This window comes from Pelobates fuscus, chromosome 4, assembly GCF_036172605.1.
Source record: "Pelobates fuscus isolate aPelFus1 chromosome 4, aPelFus1.pri, whole genome shotgun sequence".
Classification (NCBI taxonomy): domain Eukaryota; kingdom Metazoa; phylum Chordata; class Amphibia; order Anura; family Pelobatidae; genus Pelobates; species Pelobates fuscus.
Window position 1 is genome coordinate 57,073,169 of NC_086320.1, and position 27,062 is coordinate 57,100,230.

The window sequence follows — 27,062 nt, forward strand, 5'->3', positions numbered from 1 at the left end:
TCTGTTGATTCTGGACGTAGGGACAAATGATAGACCCCTCTTTAATAACATAGTCTCTGTTGTAGTGAGGGTCCTGGCCGATAAGTTAATAATGGGATCCTCTACCGTCTCCGTGGTGGTCGTCCCCTGTGTCCAGTGCCTCTTCCCTTTCTGCCCCCTCCTAGTGTAGTGATGATGTTTGGAGGGTGCTCTGAGCCCAAATGGCCCCCACTGGTTGATTCTCGAACCAGACCTAGTCCTGGTTCTAAAAAAGCTGAGTCAATGTGTTCTGAGTTTTTTGAGTATATTCTCTCCCTCTGTGAACTCCTTTGGTCAGAATCAGACGCTGATTCACCCGATGTGAAATCTACTGTGGGGGCAATAGGCTTTCTGATATGGGGCTTATATGTTCTATATGTGGGTCTGGTATTCTCACCGGATAACCATCGGTATACTCTGTGCTCGGAATAGTCAGCCTGAACTTTGGCCAGTTTCTCTCTCTTAAATCTAACGAGGTCGTTCTTATACTGTTTCAAATCTTCAGTTAGTTTTTGTATCAATAAGTCACAATTGGGTGCAGCTATTGTGGTAGAGTGTGATACTTCGTAGTCAGAAATTTTAAACTTTGTAATTTTAAGTTCCCGACCTACCTCCTCGATGACGACCAACATCAGATCCAATGAACATTTGTTCAGTATGCCTATCCACTTGCGACAGACCTCCGGATTGTTCCTTCCAATGGTTGGAACATTCTTAATACGAAATCCCCTTGGAATTTTCTTCATGCGGTAGTAGTCTGATAAGTAAGTGGCGTGTAATTCAAGGTCTATTTGTCTTTGTTTTAATTTTTGTAGTTCTCTCACAATGTCCCGTGGTTCAGACGAGACAGGTAGATCTGAGTCGGATTGTGGCCAAAGTATGGCTGCTGCTTCTGCTTCAGTAAATTGCAAAACCTCAGCATGTTCCACAAGTGCTCCTGCTCTCGACAAAAAATCCTCCATATATGCAATCCTAGTAAAAAGTTACTCTCCTGTGGTCTGGTGCGTGGAGTGAGTCTTAGCTAAACAGACTCTTTTGTAATCATGTAGTCTTGATACTCCCGCACTCAATTTGCCGGTCTTGTGCCTGCCTCGGTGCTGCCTCAGCCGAATAATATACACATAAGAAAAGAGTGCACTCTTTGAAAAAATATATTTCTTTTATTCACATCTGTGTGAAGATACAGTCAAGTCGACGTTTCAGTCCCAGAAGACAATGAAAGGCGGGAAAAGTGTAGATTTAAATAAAGTGAAGCTAAGCTCTGATTGGAGAGTAAGATTGCGTGAACAAAAAGGTAGTGATGTCATAAGTGAAATGTCAAAGTTCAGAGAGCATCATCCCTGAAAGAATTTAACCCCATAGAGTGTAAATCTAAATAGAGAAAGTGAGAACAGCATAGATAGCCGAGTTGGAGATGATCCACAACCCGAAAAATTAAAAACAAGGATATGAATAATGAAGGATCAGGACGTCACCCAATATACAGGTCTACTAAATGTCTACTGTAAAGTATATATATATATATGTGTGTGTGTGTGTGTGTGTGTGTGTTTGAAGAGTGAGTCCAAATTTTCAATGGCACTCAATTGTTGGATTAAATTGCATGATTAAAAAAAAGTGTGTGAAAGTGTAATTGTAACAATGGAACTCAATTGTTACAATTACTAGTGTTGTTAAAAGTAATGGGTTAAAATATATTTGCCAGACAGATGCCAAGAAACAAAGAATGCATTTAACAATACGTACATGTTAATTTCTTTGACCAAACCTTGCATTAGTGACACCTCTTCCAGTGTGTCAACAATATCTACATAGCAATATCTACCAATTCAGTAGCTTATCAAACCCAGAAACAAATTAACCCTTGAAGATGTTCATTCCTCTCTCACGAAAAGGGTTAAACTACGTATCCCCACACTAACACCTGGAGTTATTATGGCCTTATATTTAGCACCATCATTACAGGGTAATTATCTGATTTTAAACTGTGTGTATACAATGTAGACACTCGCGGTATAAAAAACACTGTATTTACTGGAGTCATTTAGCGTGATTGCCTTCTATTTGTGGAAATCACATTCTGTCCGGACCAGATGAAGAGTCTTAATAAGTGTGAGCCAGCACGGGTGGTCTCAGTGCAAAGCCATGAGAGGCTGCTGAACGCTATACATATTTTAAGAGCAATTACAAGGTTACAGAGTGCCATAAACACACTTAAGGATGCCACTTAGAAAAGTTCAATGAGCACCATTAACTATTGTACTGCTGGGAAGAAATGCAAACTGACTATTTTGTGCATTTCACTGGTAACAAGGGTGTATACCAACTCTCTTTAACATATTTCAGCAAATTATTCACTGGAGATTGTTTTTACTTTACCCATTTTAAATCTGTGGTCAGCGAACCATAATTCACTGTTCAATGAGTTAATAATCTTATCAGAGAGAAACAACAGAATACTGGGATTAGAACCAATGCAAATCTACCCAATATCCATCTTATTTTAGGAAAGGTCACTTTAGGACCCAAACCCTTCTGTCCCAATTGTCTACCCTTTTTTGCTATGCTTTTCCAGGAACTCAGACTATTTAATGTTCATAAGTGTATCACAGAATTCCACTGCAATAAAACAAACAGCAGACTATCTTTAACCCCTTAAGGACACATGACATGAGTGACATGTCATGATTCCCTTTTATTCCAGAAGTTTGGTCCTTAAGGGGTTAAAGCATACAACGTAACTATCAATAGGTCATAAAGACATTTTAAATATTAAAGAACACACTGGCCCCATGGTCAAATCACCACCCACAACTCCTTCTCTGTGATGGTTTGAGACAGTGGAAGATGTTCTAAGTTTTAAACCAAATGGTACAAAACAAGCATTTCCCATTACCTACACAAACCGCATCTAGTGTCTTCTGACATTGTCACCACACAAGGACCTCTCAATGCCATAACATTTTAGCCCAAAGCATGGCAGAATTAAGCTTTTCTTGTTTGTGCACCTTTATTAAGGAAGTGTGTTTTTCTTGGTAGTCATTTGAGAACCTTTAGTAATTTATAACGAATAAGGTTGAAAAAAGCAAATGCTAATGTGTGACCTAGGAATTTAAACATTGACTGTGTTATGCCTCCACTGTGTCCCTATTTCTTATTTCTATATCTGTGTTGCTGCATCATTAAGCATGTTTACAGTTTCATTTTCTGCCCTGGTTCCAGTTGTAAAGAACAAGACTCCAACTCGCGTAAACCCAACATCATTTCCACACACCTTCTCACGCTAACAACTAAAATAAACTCTTTAATTCTTCCACCAATACTCTGCAAATTGGACCAAAGACTAGGTTTATTTTGCTAGCAGGATTTATCTTTGTTCGTCTGGAAGAACAAAACATGTGGGGTCTTCATCCATGGCCTGCCTCTAGATGATCACAACTTTTTTGGCCTCCCTGGTGCAATGTCTTATCAAAATAACTACAGCTTCCAGTTCAATCGCTCAGGATCCCGAAGGGATAAACACTTGGACCACTGTTTGTGCCTGTGTAAACAGTAACAAGTGGTGTGTTGTAGTCTCTATTACCTTTTGCAGGCCTAATAAGAGGCTGGTAAAAATGATTAACTCTTTTTAAGCTATCATCTCAAAGCTCAGGAATCAGCCTACAACCCCCCCTCCCTCAGTCCATCTACCCCCACGCACCACCCAGACTGAAATGAATGCATAAAACTATGGAGAACAGACGTACTGTGGCCAATGGGAGCACACACAGGAGTTCAACGCTCACCATAAACTTGTCAGCGTGAAAAGAATTACTCGAAGCTCAAAATATAAATCGTCTAGAGATATTGTAAGCAAATGCTTCTTTTTTCCTCAGTTTAATGTAAACAAATGTTCAGATGGGCTCCCTGCCCCCTCTTTGAAAATATTCATTTAGAAGTTCACTACACTTGAAAGAGGACTTTGAAAAATAATCACTAAGCCTCCTCCTTTTCAGAACAGAGGATGCTTTATATGCAAAATGTACAGAGTTCAAAAAATTCATAAATAAGGGCAGGGAAAAACCTATTTTTGTTTGACAGCGCTCAAGGTTTTAAAAGCAAATTGGAAGAACGTATAAACAATATAGAAAAAGAAGGGGGTAAAAAAAAAAAAAAAAAAAAAAAAGCAATTTCAAAAGGGTCCCAAGACAGGCTGAAAACACAAACATTTAAACGAAAGGTTACTCCGGAGTGCTTTACAACGGCAATGTGAAACAGCCATATGCAAAGTCAGAACAATGTAGCCAAAAATACCGCCAATATGAACTTGGCTAACTTTCAAAACATGAGTGGAAAATACATGTTTGGCCGATAGTTAAAATAAAATCATTATATATTATAATAGTGATGGCTCATTATTTTGGAGTATATTTCTAATTACACTCAGCCAGCCATAAGAGTAAGGTTGCTCAGTCATAATTAGAAAAAAAAAAAAAAAAATGACCCTTTAGAGAATTTGACAGATGAATAATTAATGTTCTCATCTATCTCTGTTTTAATGTATGTTCTGATATATGAAGGAATCAGTGTAATTCTTAAAATAAAAAGGGTTAATTTAAACGTTTAATAATAAAGCAATTCAGTTTTATTTTTATTTTTATTTTTAGTGGTGACTTCTGATCAATTAGCATCTGTGCACTTGTTTTTCATGTTTATCACTGAAACAGTAAAACAGATCCTAGCACCATAACCACTTCAGTGATTTTAAGAGGTAATGGTGCTTGGAGTTTGTCTGTGCAGAGTTTAACCTTTTCGCTGCCGTAGGTGTAAACTCAACCTCCAGCAGTATAATTGGGAAATCATTAGAGAGCTCTAGAGTTCCAGGCTGTCAAATTCCAATTATGTACATAGGTCCACGAGTTGTAACGGTGACAGCATCTGCATCACATGTCATTAGAACTCCAGGGACCCTCTGCACCAGGTAAGTGGGACAATTGTTGTAAAGCAATACCAGGGAACAGGGCCAGGGTACTCCACACATCATAACCACTACCCGGGGCTGCAGTGGTTATGGTGGTTGGAGAACCGTTTACGAAAGATATTAAAAGTACCACATCTAGCAAGGGCAGCCAATAGAAATGTCAGTGTGATGTCATTAGAAAAATGTATTTCTTAACTCTTTCTACATTTTTTGGGGTAACATTTTCCAGCCCAGTTATCTCCTACTTTGACCCCTTAGTTTACATTGCCCTACATTTCCCATAAGTCACTATCGGCTACAGAATGAAGGCAAATGCTATTAAACTTCTCTGGAGAAGAAAATAGCTGAATTGGAAAAAATCTGAAGTGCAGTAAGCTTGGCCTAAAATAATGCAGTATCCTGGTCACTTCTTGGCTTAGTGAAAAAAAACGTATTGATGTACAAAGGTGTGACTCGGGTAATAGACTATGAATATGTGCAGTGCAAAGGTTACAACAGATCATACATATGATGTTTACTAGTAGGCTGGTTTGTGCCTGTGGGTAATAAAATCTAATTTATCGTGGTCCTGTACCTAAACGCATTCCTAGAAATAAACAATTGTCTTTTCTACTTGGTAAACTGTCATTTGGACATTGTGATAAATAAAATAAAATAAAGAAAAAGTAAAATATCTGCTAAATAATATATTTTCAAAAAGAAGGACAAAAAGAAAAGGATGGAGAGAGAGAGAACAATGTCTATTGTTGTCTTTTGTGGTAACAGCATCTTTTACATTTGCTACATTTTTAGAATTCTAACACAAGTTAAGACGTAAAGCAGAAGCCGAATGGGGTGAAAATGAATCCAAGAGGGAGTTCGGCAGTTATGAGCAGATGGTGCTAACGCATGCTAGATCCTTTCATGTTTAATGTTTTCACTCGCCCAGTCTGAAAGCACTGCACAGATTATTATTGGGTGGTCAGTAGTCATTTATATCATTTAGACAAGACATGTTCTTTCTTCACTCACCCTCAGAATGGGGTGTGCGGCGTTACAATGTGGATCACACCCACTGAAGGGATTTTAAATATGTAGTTAGAGAAAGGATTTCAGCTTAATGCAGCAACTAAATACTAAGCTGTGGAAGCACGGTCACTGATATTTCTTTAGACAAATTCTGATTAAAATAGAAAATATATTTTGCACAAAATGGTGTATTGTAGAAAGGTGTTTCCCCAACAGCTACAGTGAACAGTGCAAACAACAGATGCGCTTAAACACAATAAGCGAACATATAATAGTGTGCAATAACACAAGTATATACTTATGAGCAAGAACTTATGTGCAATATGAGGAATAATCTGTCTATGAATGGCTACAAAAGCAAAAACACACAATACATAGTGTACTCCGTTTACAATGATACTAAAAATGAAAGAGCAGGAATGCAACTCACAGTTTACAGAGCCGTCCCAGGCTATGTATGCTCTGCCCAAGGGCGCCTGTGTCAGGCCTGTGGATATCGCAACCGAGTAAAGTCAAGAGGAGCAGGTAAATAAAAAAATAATTTTATTTCCGAAAAAAAAAAAAAAAAAAAACATGGACTGCAGAATTAAGCAGTGATGAAACAAATATCCACAGACACTGCCTAGTCCAAATAGAACGTGCTTTTATTTTAATCATTTGCTGAAATAAATAGTAATGATTTTTGATTTACCTGCTCCTGCTGACTCCACTTCTTTGGGATATCCACAGGCCTGACACAGGCACACTTGGGCTGAGCATACAGAGCCTGGGATGGCTCTGTAAACTGTGAGTTGCATTCCTTCTCTTTATTTTTTTATTTATTATCATTGTAAACAAAGTACACTATGTATTGCATGCTTTTGCTATTATAGGGATCCAAAGACGGATCATTCCTCATATTGTGCATACGTTACTGCACATAAAGATATATTTGTGTTATTGCACACTACTAGGTGTTTGCTTATTGTGTGTTTAAGCATGTTTGTTGTTTGCCAAATTCTGATTAAAATCAATATTCTCAACAGAGAAGAGATAGATTTCTATTTAACTACATCCTTTCCAAATAGCAGATTCTCACTTAGGTATCTTGTAATTCCACAGGAACTGCAATACTGTTACTTGACAGGTACTGAGAAGGCCGCGTGATGTTGGGATTCAATCAGATTCCATGACTCGCTTATATTGGCTAATTAGATCCCTTGAAGGGTTATGGGTTAATAACCTATATTTATAAATGCACATCATATAAGCCAATGTGTTTTGGCCTATGCTCTTAATAGGTGGTTAATACATGCTACCATCATCCAACTTAATGACACTCATTTTATTGAATTGGAAAGGACGAAGGCGGCGTAAAGCCCGCTATCTGGTAACATGAATGTTTGAAGAGGTGTTTCAGTTGGCACATTAACTAGCTAAGCTATCTTATTGGCTGTGTATTTTATGCACCAACTGTACAGCTGTGTCGAATATGTTAGTGCATTATAAATGCAATAATACAACCTCTACAAAAAGATGGAAAATAGAACAAATGATCTATTTCTATACTTCGTTTGGAGCATACAAACATTCAGATGGGATTAGAAGTAACTCTGATTTATTAACATTGATACAATGCCAACGTATTCTGCAGCGCTTTACGATTATAGAAAGGGGGTAATTGAACAAGGCCTTATGAGGATTTAAGGAAGACCAAGATATATCTACAGGTGTCTTGCCCAACGATACTTACCGGTAAAGGATTGGAACCTTGGTTTCCAAGATCTAAAATAGTGATGTTACCACTGCTCAAACCAGCCAATATACAATGATAGACATCACCGTGTGTGCAGTTTTGCCTCTTAATTTTAACCCCTTAAGGACCAATGACGTGTCTGACACGTCAGGATTCCCTTTTATTCCAGAAGTTTGGTCCTTAAGGGGTTAAAGGGATACAAGGTAAACATAGCATTTGATTATTTGTGTCTACAAACTAATACGTTTATGGCGGTGGTGCAATAGTCTTATTTAAGTACATTAAAGCAATCAGATATTAAATAAAAATGCCAATTTGTAACAAATGCTTCATGTCAATGAACAGATGGAAAAGTATAAAAATCTAAGTAAAACTCTTTATGAGTTACAGCACATAGACGCTTACAGAGAAGAGTTATGAATCACAATACAGAAGTGTAAACATTGTTTAACAGCCCTGCTTAATTAATGTTTCACTCGCCCAGACTAAATAACAGGGTCAGAAAGTCTTGGCCAAGAGTTGCCTTGGGCTCTCACATTCTGACATTGTGACCCCATACCCAATAAGTGCGTAATAGTAAAACAACGCTAAAACAAAGTACCTCTTAATTTAAACACGAACAAAGCCAATAATATAGAATCCTCCCACAGATAAAAATTTAAAGGGACACTCGAATCCTCTAAATAGCTTTAGCTTGCTGAAATGGATGTGTAAAAGGTGCAGACTTCAATAGAAACTGACACTTTTATAAATGAACCTTGTTACACCTCCCTGGCTGTTAACCAGACAACTGCTTCTGTTACTTCCTGGTTGTTTAGCTCAGTGGAGCTAAACTCGAGACGCAGATAACTGCTCAGAGAACATGTCTTGCATAGACTTCCCATTGAGCTGCATTGGGAAGTTTGTTATTGGATATTACTAGGATACTTGGTGTTACCATATTCTTTAAACTTTCCTGGGATATGTGTTTATTCACTTATTCTTAATTTTATCTTATACACAATTGTGTTTTAAAAACATGTACAAATTACAAGTTTGACAACAGCCAGAGATCTATGTTTCACCCATTAATGATATAGTAATAACATAGTTCCAATAAATGTATATTGTCTTGGACATCTTACTGTTGAAGCCCACGACTCTGTAGAACCTAGTAGTTACAAATTATTTTATTCGGTTTGTTTAGTCCCATTAGGCCAGCAGTTGTCGAAATGTGTCACAAAAACTCCTATCATCCTAACTTAAAAAAAAAAAAAAACAAGTTGGTAGCAGATTAAATAATTATCCTGCTACTGTTTATCCCGAAAAGAATTGCGGCCTCCAGCTGTTCCAAGCCTCCATGGGACATTACACAGCATTTCCTTGGTAATATTGATGCAACAGGACATTTTTCTTTAGTTTTTTTTTCCAAGAAAACAGCATTAATGTAAAGTGAGGGAGACATTTAGAAAGAAAGCTATTAAGGCATTTGTCACGACACAGTACATTTCCCTAAAATAAGTACTTTTTTCTTCTTTTAAATGACAGACATACAGAAGCACGGCTTGCTTTCTTTACGCAGTACATAAATCGACAGAAAGATAGAGAAGATAGGAGAGAGCAATTATCCCTGGAATCCCAAATGTTTCTAAACAATACTTTCCAAATTGTTTAATCAGGCTAAACATCATGAGAAATGTCATCCAGAGAAATCTAAGCTTTCAGGACTAACTATCACTAGTGGAAAATGACTTCCTACCTTGCTTGAACGGAGGGTAAACATTTTATTTTACAGAAATGAATGAAAGAGAGGTACAAGTCATTTTCAATGTACAATAACAAGCTTGCACAAATTGTGACAAACCATTGCCACGTAAATTTCAGACATGCTGATCTTTATAAGGACTCTGCATCAGGTACGTACCCTGACTCATAAGATAAATAAGTCTGAAACATACAAAATTGCTACCAATGTAATTGCAAATTTCGCCTTATGACCCAAATGATAACCAGGACGCAAATATGTTTGGAACCATTATTCAGTTGTAAATCGATGAAAATCTATGTGTTAACGGTTTAATAAGAAGTACATCATACGTACCCCAATGTAACAATGCAATGTTTTGTGGACCCAGGATATACTTGAAAACGAGAGAAATCTCAATGTATCCATCCTGGTAAAATATTTTATAAATAAAATAAAATAATATTTGAATACAACATAAAGGCCTTGATTTAATATGTTTGGATAGTAAATCATTTCCAGAACTCAACAAGCAATATTAAATCAAGGACCAATTCAGATGTCAAATAACTCATTTGCAAAATGTAAAAATGTACGAGAGATTACTGTAAAATAAGATTTGTATTTTTATATAGTACTATAGTTATTTAGGCTATTAATGGAGATTTGGTTATCGTTATCAAGTACAACAAGGGCATGTTGACAAATGTCTGCAAATGACCCAGGGCATATTGTGGTTCCAAAAAACCCACATTAGATAAGTGTTGTAACATCAAAGAGTACTCCACTGTATCACAGCCAATACGATTAAGCAGCTCGTAAAATACTAATTCAATAAAAAGTGACTTGTGAATTAGTCCAAATGATCAGATTTCGGGAAAGCAAAAAACTTGTCTAAACAACAGAAATGGTCCATGCAAGCAACATAAACGAACCATCCGGCCATTTCCTGCCCTGTTTGCCACTAAGTGGAGCTACTAGAACTGCCGGCAAACACAGACAAATCAGTCCACGCCAAACTACCCTTTCAGATCTTCAGATCACACTATACCAGTGAGCACACACCTACAGAAAGGAACATTTTGTGTTTCAATATTTGTATACAGTCCTGCACAAGTCAAATAGGTATATGTGTGCGCACACACAAACACATATTTAGTGATATATGAAAAGACAGGAAAGAAATGAAACACACAGATCCCCCCCCCCTCTCTCCCCAACGTTAAAAACATTGTAATTCTGGTTATTATTAATAATCCCAACAAAAATGTGGATACTTTCCCTGGAGGGCATTGCATACATTGTATCGATGCCTATATGTTGTAATGTTGTTCTTCAATCTCTAGGGGATCGTGTGAGAGACATTAGGAAGAAGATAATTGATTGTCTTGGCATTTTCTATATAAATAACCACATACTAATGTAATGCAGGTTTACAGTAGAAATCACAATATTAATTATTTATGTGGTATCTCTAAGAAATGTTCATGGATCAAGATGGGAATGCCACATTCCATTCGCTCATTATTAACTTAATGTAAGCAATGCCTTGTTGTGGGTACTTTGCTACAATAGATCCAAGCACTTGACAAGCTGTGCAAAGGCCAGAGAATGATTTTAAACACATGCAGTACAGGAAGGGATCATTAAAGCTGATTTAAAGGGGATACAGATCATATGACGAACTAGTTCCGTTCTTAATATTTCCCTCTAACACTATTTGTGATATGCAAGTCTTCCACAGAAAAAAAAACCAGAAAAAAATGAAAATCTATTCACCCACGCGTCCAGAGTATGATTCTCGAAAAACAGACTTGTTGACCCTATCAAAATTGGTATTATGTTAACCTGAGCCTTTGTATTGCTGCGTTCATATGGCAACAAACCGCATTACACAACAGGACTCTTCTTGTTTCAGTAACAAGCAATGTGCAGATACAGCTTAGTCCTACAAACATGCGTATATACAAGTGTGTAATATCATTCCAATTATAAATGTGCATGAATGCACTCACACGTGGAAATTAAATAATGTGTCTCGAGGTGCACCCCAGATATCACGGGGGGTGCCAGATGGAGCCCAACAATTGATGGACTTTAAGGTTAACCCTGGTTTTACAAAAATTTCCATCAGCAAACAGCAATCAAATAAAAAGTATTTTATTGGTACCGAACAAAAATATAAAAATAGTATTTACCTCTGTACATTACTGAATACATTTTAAATGAGCCAAAGAATAGAATAGTGGTTATGTGATCAATTTTTTGTTACTATGTGATTTAGTTTTTTTTTTTTTTTTTAATAAAAGCAATGTTGGTGATTTTGTTCGTTGTTGCAGTTCACGAAGCGCTCGGGCTGCTTTCTCAAACAGAGTGATTATACCCAATCGGGAGATTTTAGTGACAGAGGTGATTGTTATTGTCACCATTCTTTCGTTTTGGAGCAGTCAGGAAAGGTAACTATTCAGCAGATTAACCAGATTCTAAGATTGGTACTTCAACCTTAACGAGTCAGCACTTTGATTAATGAACTGACTAACAATCAAGAGTTAAGGAAAACTTATCATGTGACCTTTAATCACTAAAACCTGAGAACGGGTACTCCGAGTTCTGTAACTGGCTGCAGGCTGCACATTAAATAAGATCAATGTTCTCATATTATACTCTTTATAGCATTAAAAGGCACTTAAGAGCAATGAAATGAAAGTCTGCATAAAATTTATTTGGAATTAGCCAATTTATATGGAACTAGTACGTTTCAAGTTTAGCAAAGAGGCTGGGGTTTCTTAATTAAATAGGTTAGTGTGAAACAAAGTATATCACTACAAGGATGCTGTGCTATGAATGAGTGGCTGCTTGAAAAATATAGTAATCCACGTTAAACAAACAAGTATCAGAGAAAGTTGTGAATTCTTCGATAGACAAACGTGAAACATTCCATCTTCACAAACACTACTGACGGGGAGGAAATGTTGGACACAAAGGTAACTATTTTTAAAAATGTTACTAGAGGCATCAGGAATATACTAACTATAAATGGATACCCATTCTATTAATCTAAGTAAAGCGGACACTATTTAACAATTCAAAATCAGTACAGTTCAACACAATGAGGGAGAGTCAGGTAATAAAAAATTAGGATAAATGACAACATAGCCTAATCACAGGGTATCTAAAGTGCATTAAAGGACCTCACTGTGTCTCATTATAGCGGTCAGATTATCGATTTTATTTAAGATTTTGGAAAGTGGAGCTATAAGGTATTATTATTTATTTAAATTCAATTAATGTGATAATTAACCGTACGAACTGACCAAAGTATCCCTTATACAGTAAAAGTTTTGAGCCTTTTTTTTGCTGAACCTGTAGTATATACACCATTTTGAATTATCAGTATATTAAGCACTTTTTTTGGTTTTTGGTCTGGTATAAAAGAAAATATGGTTGTAAAAGAATAAATGCAATCTCCCATAGAAACAAACTGTCAACAAACAAATTGATTGCAGAAATATAATGAATTGCTTCAAGTTAATATGTGATCACTCATATAATTATCTTCAAGCAACAGAAAAAAGGCAGAATGGGGTGTTAAGCTCAAATACAACCAAATATTATGACGACTGCCAAAATGTTTGGCAAAAAGCTTGGCTTTTATTAAAACAGACAAAAACAAATGGATTCTACAGCTTCCAAAAACTCTCACTTACTCAAATGGTAGAACAGTTACTTCTTAGCTTAATAATAATAATAATAATAATAATTTATATACATTTCACGGAACACTAAGAATTGAACTGCATTGGCCCACAACAAGAAGAAAACTTTAAAATTATAGAAAAGGAAAAACATATTGTGCTGCATCTTTGTATACAGCATGGTAAGTGATATTAATAAGGGTTCTTTATAACAATGTGCCATGGTGATTGAAATTATAAACATTTTAATAGTTTCAGTTTTCCTTTAAACGCAAAATATATGCAATGTAAATATTAGGCAAAAGGAGCACAATTTAGTATTTTCTCATGGATCTTTGGAGGATTTAAGGGTCTATGTATGAACTACATTTTGCGGTTATTATTATTTTAATAGTGCCAGCAAATTCCGTAGCGCTGTACAATGGGTGGACTAACAGACACGTAATTGTAACCAGACGAGTTGGACGCACAGGAACAGAGGGGTTGAGGGCCCTGCTCAATGAACCTACATGCTAGAGGGAGTGGGGTATGGTGACACAAAGGGTAAAGGTAGGGGTAATGAAATGGGTTTCTAGAAAAGTGGGTGAAAGTCTAACCGAGAAGGGAAGGGAGTTCCACAGAAAAGGTGCAGCCCTGGAGAAGTCTTGGAGGCGAGCATCAGATGTGGGAGTACGGACAGAGGATAGATGTAGGTCTTCGGCACAGCACAGGGGCCTCGACTGGACATACTTGTGTATTAGGGAGGATAGGTAGGTTGGAGCAGCATTATGTAGGGACTTGTAAGCAAGCACCAGAATCTTAAATTAAGCCCTATATCTAACTGGAAGCCAATGCAGGGACTGACAGAGGGGGAGGCGTGGAAGGTATGGGCCTGCAGGAAAATGAGCCTCGCCACCGCATTCATTATAGATTGCAGCGGTGCAATCTGGGAACACGTAAGACCACTGAGAAGGGGATTGCAGTAGTCAAGGCGAGAAAGAACAACGGCATGGACCAGCACCTTAGTCGCATCTGGTGTTACATAGGGGCGGAAGCGAGATGTGTTTGAGATGGAAGCGGCAGGATTTGGCGATCAACTGGACATGAGCGGTGAAGGAGAGGTTGGAGTCAAAGAGAACATCTAGGCAGCGAGCCTACAAGGTAGAGGTGATGGTGGCGCCGTTGACTTGGAGGGAGACAGACACGGGAGTAGCAACACTTGAGGGAGGAAAGACAAGAAGTTCTGTTTTGGACAGGTTGAGTTTAACCCCTTAAGGACACATGACATGTGTGACATGTCATGATTCCCTTTTATTCCAGAAGTTTGGTCCTTAAGGGGTTAAGGAAGTGAGCAGCCATCCAGTTGGAAATTGCAGAGAGGCAGTCAGAGACACAAGTCAAGATGGGTGGAGAGAGATCAGGAGAGGACAGGTAGATTTGTGTATCATCTGCATATACATGATAATGGAAGCCAAAGGAGCTGATGGATTTGGATTTGAAATCATAGATTAGGGAACTGGGCACTAAAATGATAAAGGATATTATGGCACTAGAGAATGTGCAGAGACGAGCTACAAAATTGATAAAAGGAATGGAGCATTTTAGTTATGAAGAAAGGCTAAAACACTTAAATCTCTTTAGTTTGGAAAAATGGTGTCTCAGAGGGGATATGATAACATTATACAAATATATTCGGGGCCAGCACAAACCATTCTCTGGAAATCTATTAATAAACAGGGCTATACATAGGACACAAGGTCACGCATTTAGTCTGGAAGAAAGGAGATTTAGTCTAAGGCAAATAAAGGTTTTTTTTTTTTTACAGTAAGGACAATAAGGATGTGGAATTCTCTGCCTGAATAAGTGGTTTTATCAGAGTCCATACAGATGTTGGATAAATACTTGAAGAAACATAACATACAGGGATTTCATTTCTAATTAGTGAAGTAATAGCTGCTTGATCCAAGGAGACATCTGACTGCTATTTTAGGGGTCAAGAAGGATTTTTTCCAATTTTTTGCAAAATTGGAAGTGTTTCAGACTGGTTTGTTTGCGTTCTTTTGGATCAACAGCAAACACATATGTGAGGAAGGCTGAACTTGATGGACGCAAGTCTCTTTTCAGCTATGTAACTATGTAACTTTGTAATCGTATACATAGCCAGGGGCGGACTGACAGGTCGGGCAGATCGGTCATGGACCGAGGGCCCGAGGCAGTCAGGGGCCCGGCAGCACAGCCATGCTCTGGCTGAGGAGATCAGAGATCTCCTCAACCAGAACAACATGATTTCTCCTTTATTCCAGTGATATGCTGCAGGACCCCTGCAGCATATCACTCTGTAGTTAACCCCCTCCCCCCCTCACCCGTTTCCCCTCTCTCAGGGAGACCGGGCAGTGAGTATTCAGTTCTTGCTGCCAGGTCTCCAGCCGTGCGGTGCTGTGTGTGAGGAGGAAGAGGCGGGGCCAGGAAGTGACATCACGTCCTGCCCTGCCTGAAGAGCAGAAGATATGGAGCTGCAGCAGTCTGGCAGACAGCACAGGTAAGCTTCAAATAATTTTAATTCAGCTCAGCCCCCACCTCTGATCCCACTGTACCCACCTCTGATCCCACTGTATCCACCTCAGCCCCAGTACCCACCTCTGATCCCACTGTACCCACCTCTGATCCCACTGTACCCACCTCAGCCCCAGTACCCACCTCTGATCCCACTGTACCCACCTCTGATCCCACTGTACCCACCTCAGCCCCAGTACCCACCTCTGATCCCACTGTACCCACCTCAGCCCCAGTACCCACCTCTGATCCCACTGTACCCACCTCAGCCCCAGTACCCACCTCTGATCACACTGTACCCACCTCAGCCCCAGTACCCACCTCTGATCCCACTGTACCCACCTCTGATCCCACTGTACCCACCTCAGCCCCAGTACCCACCTCTGATCCCACTGTACCCACCTCTGATCCCACTGTACCCACCTCAGCCCCAGTACCCACCTCTGATCCCACTGTAGCCACCTCTGATCCCACTGTAGCCACCTCTGATCCCACTGTAGCCACCTCCGATCCCACTGTAGCCACCTCCGATCCCACTGTAGCCACCTCCGATCCCACTGTAGCCACCTCTGATCCCACTGTACCCACCTCTGATCCCACTGTACCCACCTCAGCCCCAGTACCCACCTCTGATCCCACTGTACCCACCTCTGATCCCACTGTAGCCACCTCTGATCCCACTGTACCCACCTCTGATCCCACTGTACCCACCTCAGCCCCAGTACCCACCTCTGATCCCACTGTACCCACCTCAGCCCTAGTACCCACCTCTGATCCCACTGTACCCACCTCAGCCCCAGTACCCACCTCTGATCCCACTGTACCCACCTCTGATCCCACTGTACCCACCTCTGATCCCACTGTAGCCACCTCTGATCCCACTGTAGCCACCTCTGATCCCACTGTACCCACCTCTGATCCCACTGTACCCACCTCAGCCCCAGTACCCACCTCTGATCCCACTGTAGCCACCTCTGATCCCACTGTAGCCACCTCTGATCCCACTGTACCCACCTCAGCCCCAGTACCCACCTCTGATCCCACTGTACCCACCTCTGATCCCACTGTACCCACCTCAGCCCCAGTACCCACCTCTGATCCCACTGTACCCACCTCTGATCCCACTGTACCCACCTCAGCCCCAATACCCACCTCTGATCCCACTGTACCAACCTCTGATCCCACTGTACCCACCTCAGCCCCAGTACCCACCTCTGATCCCACTGTACCCACCTCTGATTCCACTGTACCCACCTCTGATCCCACTGTACCCACCTCTGATCCCACTGCACCCACCTCTGATCCCACTGCACCCACCTCTGATCCCACTGTACCCACCTCTGATCCCACTGTACCCACAACTGATCCCCACTGTACCCACCTCAGCCCCAGTACCCACCTCTGATCCCACTGTACCCACCTCAGCCCCAGTACCCACCTCTGATCCCACTGTACCCACCTCAGCCCCAGTACCCACCTCAGCCCCAGTACCCACCTCTGATCCCACTGTACCCACCTCAGCCACCATGTAACCACCTCAGCCCCCTGTACCCACCTCTGCTCCCACCTCAGCCCCCAGTACCCACCTCTGCTCCCACCTCAGCCCCCCTGTGCCCACCTCAGCCCCCCTGTGCCCACCTCAGTGCCCACATCAGCCCCCTGTACCCACCTCTGCTCCCACTTGAGCCCCCCTGTACATACCTCAGCCTCACTGTACCCACCTCAGTGCCCAGTACCCATCTGTGCTCCCACCTTAGCCCCCCTGTACCCTCCTCAGCCCCCCTGTAACCACCTCAGCCCCCAGTACCCACCTTAGCCTCCAGCACCCACCACTGCTCCCACCTAAGCCCCCCTGTACCCACCTCAGCCACCTGTACCCACCTCAGCCCCCAGTACCCACCTCTGCTCCCACCTCAGCCCCCCTGTACCCACCTCAGCCCCCAGTACCCACCTGTGCTCCCACCTCAACCCCCCAGTACCCACATCAGCCCCCCTTTACCCACCTCAGCCCCCAGTACCCACCTCTGCTCCCACTTCAGCCCCCCTGTACCCACCTCAGCCCCCAGTACCCACCTGTGCTCCCACCTCAACCCCCCAGTACCCACATCAGCCCCCCTTTACCCACCTCAGCCCCCAGTACCCACCTCTGCTCCCACCTCAGCCCCCCTGTACCCACCTCAGCACCCAGTATCCACCTCTGCTCCCACCTCAGCCCCCCTGAACCCACCTCAGCCCCCAGTACCCACCTCTGCTCCCACCTCAGCCCCCCTCTACCCACCTGTGCTCCCACCTCAGCCCCCAGTACCTACATCAGCCCCCCTGTGCCCACCTCTTCTCCCACCTCAGCCCCCCTGTGCTCCCACCTCAGCCCCCAGTACCCACATCAGCCCCCATGTACCCACCACTGCACCCACCTCAGTGCCCAGTACCCACCCGTGCTCCCACCTCAGCCCCCGTTACCACCTCAGCCCTCCTGTACCCACCTCTGCTCCCACCTCAGTCCCCCTGTACCCACCTCTGCTCCCACCTCAGCCCCCTGTACCCACCTCAGCCCCCCTGTACCCAGCTCAGCCCCCAGTACCAACCTCTGCTCCCACATCAGCCCCCCAGTATCCACATCAGCCCCCCTGTGCCCATCTCTGCCCCCAGTACCCACCTCTGCTCCCACCTCAGGTATGTGTGGCTCTCACGCAGCCATTCTGTGTGCTGGGCAGCCTACACATAATATATGTGTAAAAGCGGCAGAAAGAATGGGGAGAAGAGTAGCAGGGGGCCAGAAAACCAGGAGGTTCCCGAGGGCCCTGTGAGGTGTCAGTCCGCCCCTGTACATAGCATTGTATTTTATATAGCATGCTACCTACTAGATAAAATTGATTATCAACTAGGGTTGATATTTATGCCCAGTACACTATGCTTTATACTACTGCTTTACCTACCAGAATTAGACGTTTATGTACTGCTATAATGTTGCCAACACATGCCTCTTTCTGTAATGTTGTCTAAAATCTTAAAAATCACCTTTGCAAGAAGCTCTTCTTAAATGATAAAAACCAAAAAACACAGCTTCCCGATTCCACATCCACTGCAGTTAATTAAAGGCAGACAGTGATTGAAAGTAGATTTACACTTTCTGTTACTCGTAGGGCATGAGTACACAATATCATAACAGACAGAGAGCTATGTTTTGTGGATCAATCAGCATTTCTAATCTATAGGAATCTGGACAATGCACTTTTACTGAAGCTTTTTGAAAATGTGTAATTATGTTTCGGAATAACTTGAATACATAAACTAGCCGTGTAGGTCCAGAATAGGAAGGACAATAAGTACACCGAGACTCCAAAACAGTAATACACCGCTGTATTGATCTGCACTCAGCTGAGTCAAAGAAATCATGATAAATGTGATGGTGTTTTTTTAAGAGGAGAATGTAGCCTCCTAGATGAATATCATATCAATGAAATACTCAAAAATTGAGATTGCAGTATTTAAAATAAGTGAAGGTTGTTAAATGGACTAAAATTATATATATGTTTTTTAAATCGCTTTGTTTCCCTAAGATTTGCGTTATACAAAGATTGAAAAAACAAAGCGAAATTCATAAATATCTGTATGTGTAAAACCACCTATATAAATATGTTTTTTTTTCTTTAATTAGAGGAAAATGCCCTTAATCTAGTGTGCACCATCAATTTTCCACTGCCTGAAAACAAATCTGCGAGTTTCGTATGGACAATGTGGCAGAAATGTGTTCACGTTGCTTACAAAAACGATTGTTTTTACATTTGCTTTCTGCTCTCATGGTGTTGTATGAAATTGCACCAGCTCATTTTTCAATTGCCAAAAGCCATTTCCCAAGCACTTCGCCCCACCCTCCGCTCAGTCGTCTGCCAGTTTACTATAGTGAGCGGCCAAGTAAAGCAGCCCAGGGCAGGAAATGTCGCTAGTGCCTTCTGATTCTCCAGGAGCGGAGGGAAACGAATGAAAGCTATACATGTGTGTATGGTCTTGTACAGGAAACACGATGCTGGGATACCTGTGCTAACACATTGCACCTGACTGGCCACGGTCCACGTGCAAATTAGATAGCTATGATTTTTGGGGGGTTTAAAGATGGCTAATGCATGACTTTATTGGAAGGAATGAGCGTAATCATCTGTAACCCGCTGCATGCCAAACAGGATAAGCAAAGCTGTAATGAGCAAAAACTCTCTGGAAATTGACTATTCAATGTATTTTTTTTTTTATATAGCACCAACATATATAGCAGTGTTGTACAACAGATAAATGCTACAAGTAAAATTGAGAAAACAAGTTAAGCAGCACAGGCAAGAGACGCTGCTGGTCCAAATGCAGTAACTGTTAATACAAACTCTGGGGTGAAATTCTTCAAGTGGAACATTCTCAATGAACGTTCTGTTGGTTTCCATAGTGATCCCACTTCTTTCAGAATCAAGCCACACAGTTTTCCCCATACAGAACTTTATAGTTATTTCTGGTTCCAGAACTGGTCTTTATAAATGCATCTCTTTGCTATTCCAACATTCCCTTCATTGGTTGTAATTATTGTCAATGCACATCTCTACATAGACTCATAAACCTCTATACATGTTTACGGATTAGCTGTTGATCATATTCAGTTGCTGTACCAAAATAATCTTATAGCGTTAATAGGCCTTAATCATAGCATTAGTGCATGGCCACATCATTGCATTATAACGAATAATTTCCAATTAGCATTGCAGGCTGATTATACAACAATGGTGTCAAAGAACAGATATGGATTATTATCTATAATAGATGATGGTATGATTGTCTGTTACTCCTGTAAGGAAAGACTTGTGGATGTACGGCTATGTATCCATTTAGCTATAATCAGCAAAACACTTTTTTGGTGCCCTGAATGTCCTTTTGAAAAAAACAAACAAATAAAAAATAAATAGCATTAAAAAAGGAATGTGAAAAATAAGGCAAATATTTAGGATTCTCATAACAGTATCAAAATTGCATAAATGCTGTTTTTAAAATGGTAAAGTACGGTAAGTTCTGGTTACTTTAAGGACATTGATCTGACTGCTTGTATTCTATTGTGTTTAGATTATTGTTTTAGAATATTTAAGAAAATACAAACTCTCCCAGAAAGGCCCTGCACTATAAATATGTAAATATGTATAATACACATTCACTTTTATTTAAGTGTGTTGTTAAGGCTAAAAAAGACCCAGTGCTTGAGCCCAAAACTTGGTGAAACCTCCCCAAAGCACCATCCCTGGCCCCTCCCAAACTCTACCCCATATCACCTGTAAGATACACATATTCACTCACTCACAGATACATACATAAAGACACACTCATACATACATAGACACTCACAGTTAAATATGTGCAGACACACATTCACAGATACATACATAAAGACACACACTCATACATACATAGACAATCACAGTTAAATACGTGCAGACACATTCACAGATCCATGCATAAAGACACACACTCATACATACATACATAGACACTCACATTTAAATACGTGCAGACACATTCACAGATACATGCATAAAGACACACACTCATACATACATACATACATACATACATACATACATACATAGACACTCACATTGAAATACTTGCAGACACATTCACAGATACATGCATAAAGACACACACTCATACATACATAGACACTCACATTTAAATATGTGCAGACACACATTCACAGATACATACATAAAGACACACACTCACAGTTAAATATGTGCAGACACACATTCACAGATACATACGTAAAACCATAAATGCACAAACACACACATGCATATTTAGGCATGCACACACAGGAACACAGATACACAAAGGAACACTAAAAAAAAACAAAAAAACAAACAGATGCATACAAGCACACACACATTCATACGGATATATATATTTTCTTGTTCTGTATTACTAAAAGTAATAATTCATTAATATTTTATTTAGCTTTAAAATATTTGGAACATATTGTTGAAAAGAAGATAGAGAATGAACTGCAAATGTTTTTGCCTGAATACCTCTGTAGAACAAATTATTCTAGTACATTACCAGTGACTATATTATCATGGCTTTCAAATGCAGAGCTATTTTAACATATAATGTAAACACACGACTAATAAAAATGGTTTTATTGGATGAATGGTCCTTTATAAAGGGGGCGTTACCACAGCTACACCTTATGTAATGATATTTATAGTAAAAGTTGGCATTCTTTTAAAGCTGATTATTAATTAGCTGAAGGGGTGTTGCGGGGTGAGGGGCTCGCCGGGGATGGTGCCCCGAGAGGGACCCTGAGAAGCCACATTTTGCCATTATTACATTGCTGATTTAGAAGGGTTAAGTCAATACATGCTGGAGGGGTTGTAAAATTCACCCATGTGCTGAAGTCAACCAGCAACTCCCCTGATTAGTTGCCTCTGCATAATTATTATTATTATTATTATTATTATTATTTATATAGCACCATCAGATTCCGTAGCGCTGTACAACCATCTACTTAAACAATGGTAGTTATGTACAAAGAGCAATTGTGAAAGAAAGCCCTACATGTTGTCATAAAAACCAAACTAAATATCCGTATGATTGTTCAACTTCTCGAACTCTGCCCATAACTGTCCTTTACAGCTGTACACAGCACCCAGGATTCTTCACTTTTTGGTGGTTCTTTTTGACAATCACTTAGTTTGGAGTATCAATTCAAAGTAAACAGAGATTTAGGTACTGAGATAGCAAGCTTAAAATAGTCATTTCGTGCATAAAAACAACAGAAACCCCATTATATCTCTGAAAAAAAGACTTGGGGTGATCCACTCGTATTGCAAACCCCTCCTCACATCCCACAAGCTCCATTCAATACATTGGATTTCACACCTTTCTGTTATCAACCATTAAATAAGTGGAACGTCACGAGGGGCCTCGGGCATTTGTTTGTGTTGCGGGTCCTAAGGAGTTAATTAAAAAGAAGCATGCAGCATGGGTCATTGAGGCATGCCGTCAGAAGGATTATTTGCATACCTGGGGGTGTGTAAAGATACCAGTTTGAGAGGATTCCAGATGATTTACACACTGACGCTGGAGTCATTTATCAGAAACACTTACCTCAGTAGTGGTCCCAATGTCAGCAGATGGGCTGCATGTGCTGGTATCAGGAGGAGCTGTGCCAACACTACTCCTGATGGGAGAGCCGGTTGTCTGGCCGGCAAAGGAATCGCTGTACATGGACGGCTGATAGAGGATTCCTCTCCTCTGGATCTTTTCCCACACTTTGTTCATAGTCTCAGTTAGCTGGTATAATAGCTCGACCTGAAGAAAAACAGGGGACAGAGCACACATTACACAGATTTATTCCACATGGTTTTCTGTACTTTCTATTAGACACATTAACAGTTGTGCGGTTTATTAGTAGATTTGCATACTGTATCGGTGTGATTGTGTAAACATTCCTTACTCTGGGAATACTATGAGGAATCGAGAGTGGGGAATCTGCATTAATATCGAATGTGCATAAAAAGCTGGGGCACAATTCAGATGCCAAGCTGCATAGTATTTTATTTTCAGATTTCAAAATGCTGCACATTTTACTGGACTGGATATCAATTGGTTTTACTAGTAAAAGCAGCATTGAATTATTTAACTCCTTAATCTAACTCATAGAAAGGCCACAACACCTGTGTAATTTATGAACGGATACATATTATTATTATTGATTATTTATATATTCCGCAGCGCTTTACAATAAGAGGGGAATTTACCAAATGAACCAAAAGCAAAATGTAACATGAACAATAGGTAGTTGAGGACCCTGCTCAAACAAGCTTACAGTCTAGAGATATAGTTCTCTCTCTGCTTATTTCCTTTATGGATATAGATGGTGCTATTAAGATCTCAATGTCACAGCCTCTCGGAAGTGTAATCTTGCTCAGACCCCTCTATCTCTGGTTCCAAACTAGACAAGTACTCTGTCTGACCCTGGTATTAGGAGCACACACTTTTTACTGACTCCTGTAACCTATGACCTTGAACTGTACATGAACACTGCCATGGTCTATTATGTTGATCACCGTCCCAAGGGCCTTTAACCCCTTAAGGACACATGACATGTGTGACATGTCATGATTCCATTTTATTCCAGAAGTTTGGTCCTTAAGGGGTTAAAGGCAGTTTAGCACGATGAATAAGGAGGTTCAAGATTTACTGTAGAAAAATAAATAAATAAATATCTATATCGTTTGAGCACAAGATCACCTGGCGGCATCGATGCTTAATGTCACTACTTAAATCCATTCCTATTTCCAAGTTAAACATTCACTAGACTATTACATTGAGCAAATATGAATTCTGGTCAGCTTGTAGCCAGTCCCAAATTGAAAAATGATTAGTAGAAAATATATATTATGTGCAGAATTGTCGCTGACTAGTTTTGGTCAGTATCCAAACGGGAACATTTACAGACTTTAAGAGAATATCCCCGTCTCACAAAGGTGAACTAGCAAGGACAACCAATAGAATATAACTTTCTAATATCATTTTGTTGTAGTCAGAAAACATAACGGAAGCCAGGAAATAAAATGTTCAGTTATCGTTCTGTATGATCCTTTAAGACAACAAGGTCTCAAGCTACAAAGATCGTACATGGCCGATATTACATATTGATTCTTGAAGAGGACCCCAAGAAGACCCTGTAAAAAGTTTAGTAAATAGTAGAAAAGAAGAATTGGTCCAAGTTCCACGGAGATTCACGCTAAAACTTGTCAGTCTGTGAATGTAACCAGGAAGGATATATTTACCTTTCACTATTTTTACTTATGTTCTTGATCAGGGATGGAACTATTTGTTTATATCATTATTTTTTATTTATTTTTTATGTAGCACAAGTTCCTCCAAAACTATACGTTGTGTATGGAGGATTCTGAAGTTTCCTCAATAAAACATCAAGCAACTGTGGGCAATGTAAAGACATGAATAAAAACATCACATATACAAATCAGGACTATTCAAATGTGTATACATTACCGCAGAAGAGCTAATAACACGTTCTGCAATTGATTGCAGTCCTGTGATCTTATAAAAACAATCAGCTTAGCGCTCACTTCTGTCTATTTGTCTCTCGTTGACATTGCAGATATCACTTGACATCTTGTTACTTGCTCCTTATTTACAGTAGTGGTGGTCGGTTTTAGCCAAATATACCACCCTCCATTGCACAGGATACAGTCTCACACAAGCAATGTGGTCTACAGGAACATGTTAACCCCAATGAAAACAATTACATTAGTAAACTGAAGTACACTTAAAAAAAAAAAAAAAAAGCCCTATATCTGTTACCAGATTATGCTGTAGGAATTTATATGAATAATAATGTTCTTATAAAATTTTATAAAATTGTATTGAATAAATAAATGTATTACTGCAGTGGTGCATATTCTTGACACTGCAGATGTTTGTGAACTACATTACCCATGATGCCCAGAGAGCCTATAATTTTCTAAAGCCTGGACAGTCAAAAGAGTAAAAAGTGTCAGAAAACCACCCAAAAAGAAAAAAAAAAACAAATCAAATTAAGCTTTCCTATGCGTTAAAAATAGCTAATGACCGCTGGCTGCTTCTGAAGAGGGGCTAATCGTAAAAGTAAATATAAAAAGTACCAGCCTTGTGCCGTCAGATGAGGCAGAACGCATGCCCTGCCCTGCTTTAGTGGCCCCATGGGGAATTGTCATTTCAATATTCACAGACCGCACTGTTTAACTTGCACATTGTTTGACTCAATTCAAAGATATTTACACAAGCTTTTGTAAATAAGCATTAATCATTGAATTTGTATGACAACACATTGCCATGCAGTGTATAAAACAAAAATGGGAACAAAAATGCTAACACAATGTATAAGCAGATCACAGCTGGATGCCATATTCTTTACTGGAGAATATTTTTTTTTTTTTTTATGCTTCCAAGACATTTGGGGCCTGGGGACACATGCAAACGCCGAAGACGGCTTCGAATAAGGAGCAAACAGATGCAGAAAAATACTGGGGTGAATCAACATTTGATCTACAACAGAACTTTTTTTCATTTTATTTTTTTTTATTCTTGTGTCTCAGTCAATTTTCCAACTCTTATTTATTAGATTGTTATAAGCGTGCAAAGGAGAGGAAACGCTTTGCTCTCTCTCTCTCTCTCTCTCTCTCTCTCTCTCTCTCTCTCTCTCTCTCTATATATATATATATGATTTAAAGGTAAGTGAATTTATTACATCATGCAAATGGTTCATAGTTGCCAACCTATCAGTCTACTACAAACTGATGTCTATGTAGTAGACTGAGACTGAGACTGAAAAGGGTCTTTGACGCAGACTAAAATGTCAACAACTATAAGAAAGACCCTTCTCCTTCATCTCTCGTAATTGGGGAAGTGACATTTCCAAACGAGGGTTGTGCACGGAGTACTGAAGGAGATGTCACATCCACAAGGATGTTATCATTTATACAGCATCTACCCATTCCACATGTATAAGGGGTTGTGCCATGCCTGGCACATATCTCCCTCTGCTGCCAAACCTCCTCTAAAAAGAAGACAAACACAGGAATTTAACATCAAATCTAAGGAACCATCTGTGGACATTAATGGACACTGCTTTTTACAATAAAAGTAACTGTGTACAAGGCAGACCTATAATGCAAAATGCAGACCAAGTAGAACTAGTAGTACATGAAGAAGCCATTATTTTCTCTTTTCCCATATTCTTAAACAATTTTGTGTAACAATTCTGAATGTTATCAAATGTTGCATCCTATTACATTACCAAATGGCAATTTAATAGTAGGAATGAGCTAGCAAGGGCACAACTGTCCTAATGTGGCCCTAATTTAAAGAACATGGGCCACAAGTTCATCCCTCAACCCATAATTCCACATACGACCATTGGGGGGAGCAATTCCTTCAATGATGGATCTTTCCATTGGGCTCCCTTCCCGTTAATGAAATGCGAAATGGAAAAGAGGTATTGTGGTTCTAGAATATGGTTTTGGAATTCAATATTTATCGCCTTCAGGGCAAGGGGTTAGGCAAATCCTAAGATATCAAGACGCTCCTGGCATTTCATCTACCATGAAGGAGTTATGGGCCATTTGGCTGTGCTTGCCACTCACCCTTTGGGTTGGCAGCATGCTTTCTATTATGTCTTACATCTAGATCACACTTTTACTAAGCATAAAAAAATGCTCTTTATAATACTAATTCCATGGCTCACAACACTCCTAATCACATACACTGCTTTGTGGTGCCTAGCTCCAACAGACCAATCAAAAGTACCAAACAAAGCTTCCTAATCATATGGCTTCCATGCTGTTCTTGTAAGTT

The 27,062-nt window shown here is 40.1% G+C and overlaps 1 protein-coding gene across 2 annotated transcripts in view; it reads right to left on the minus strand.

Annotated features, from left to right (window-relative positions):
• VPS13B (vacuolar protein sorting 13 homolog B) overlaps positions 1-27,062 on the minus strand; it is an 843,188-nt gene that overhangs the window by 360,409 nt on the left and 455,717 nt on the right. For both annotated transcript variants that reach the window (XM_063451210.1, XM_063451211.1), the window contains exon 25: positions 22,806-23,009. In XM_063451210.1, coding sequence (XP_063307280.1) covers positions 22,806-23,009 — 204 coding nt within the window. The remainder of the gene's footprint in view (positions 1-22,805; positions 23,010-27,062) is intronic.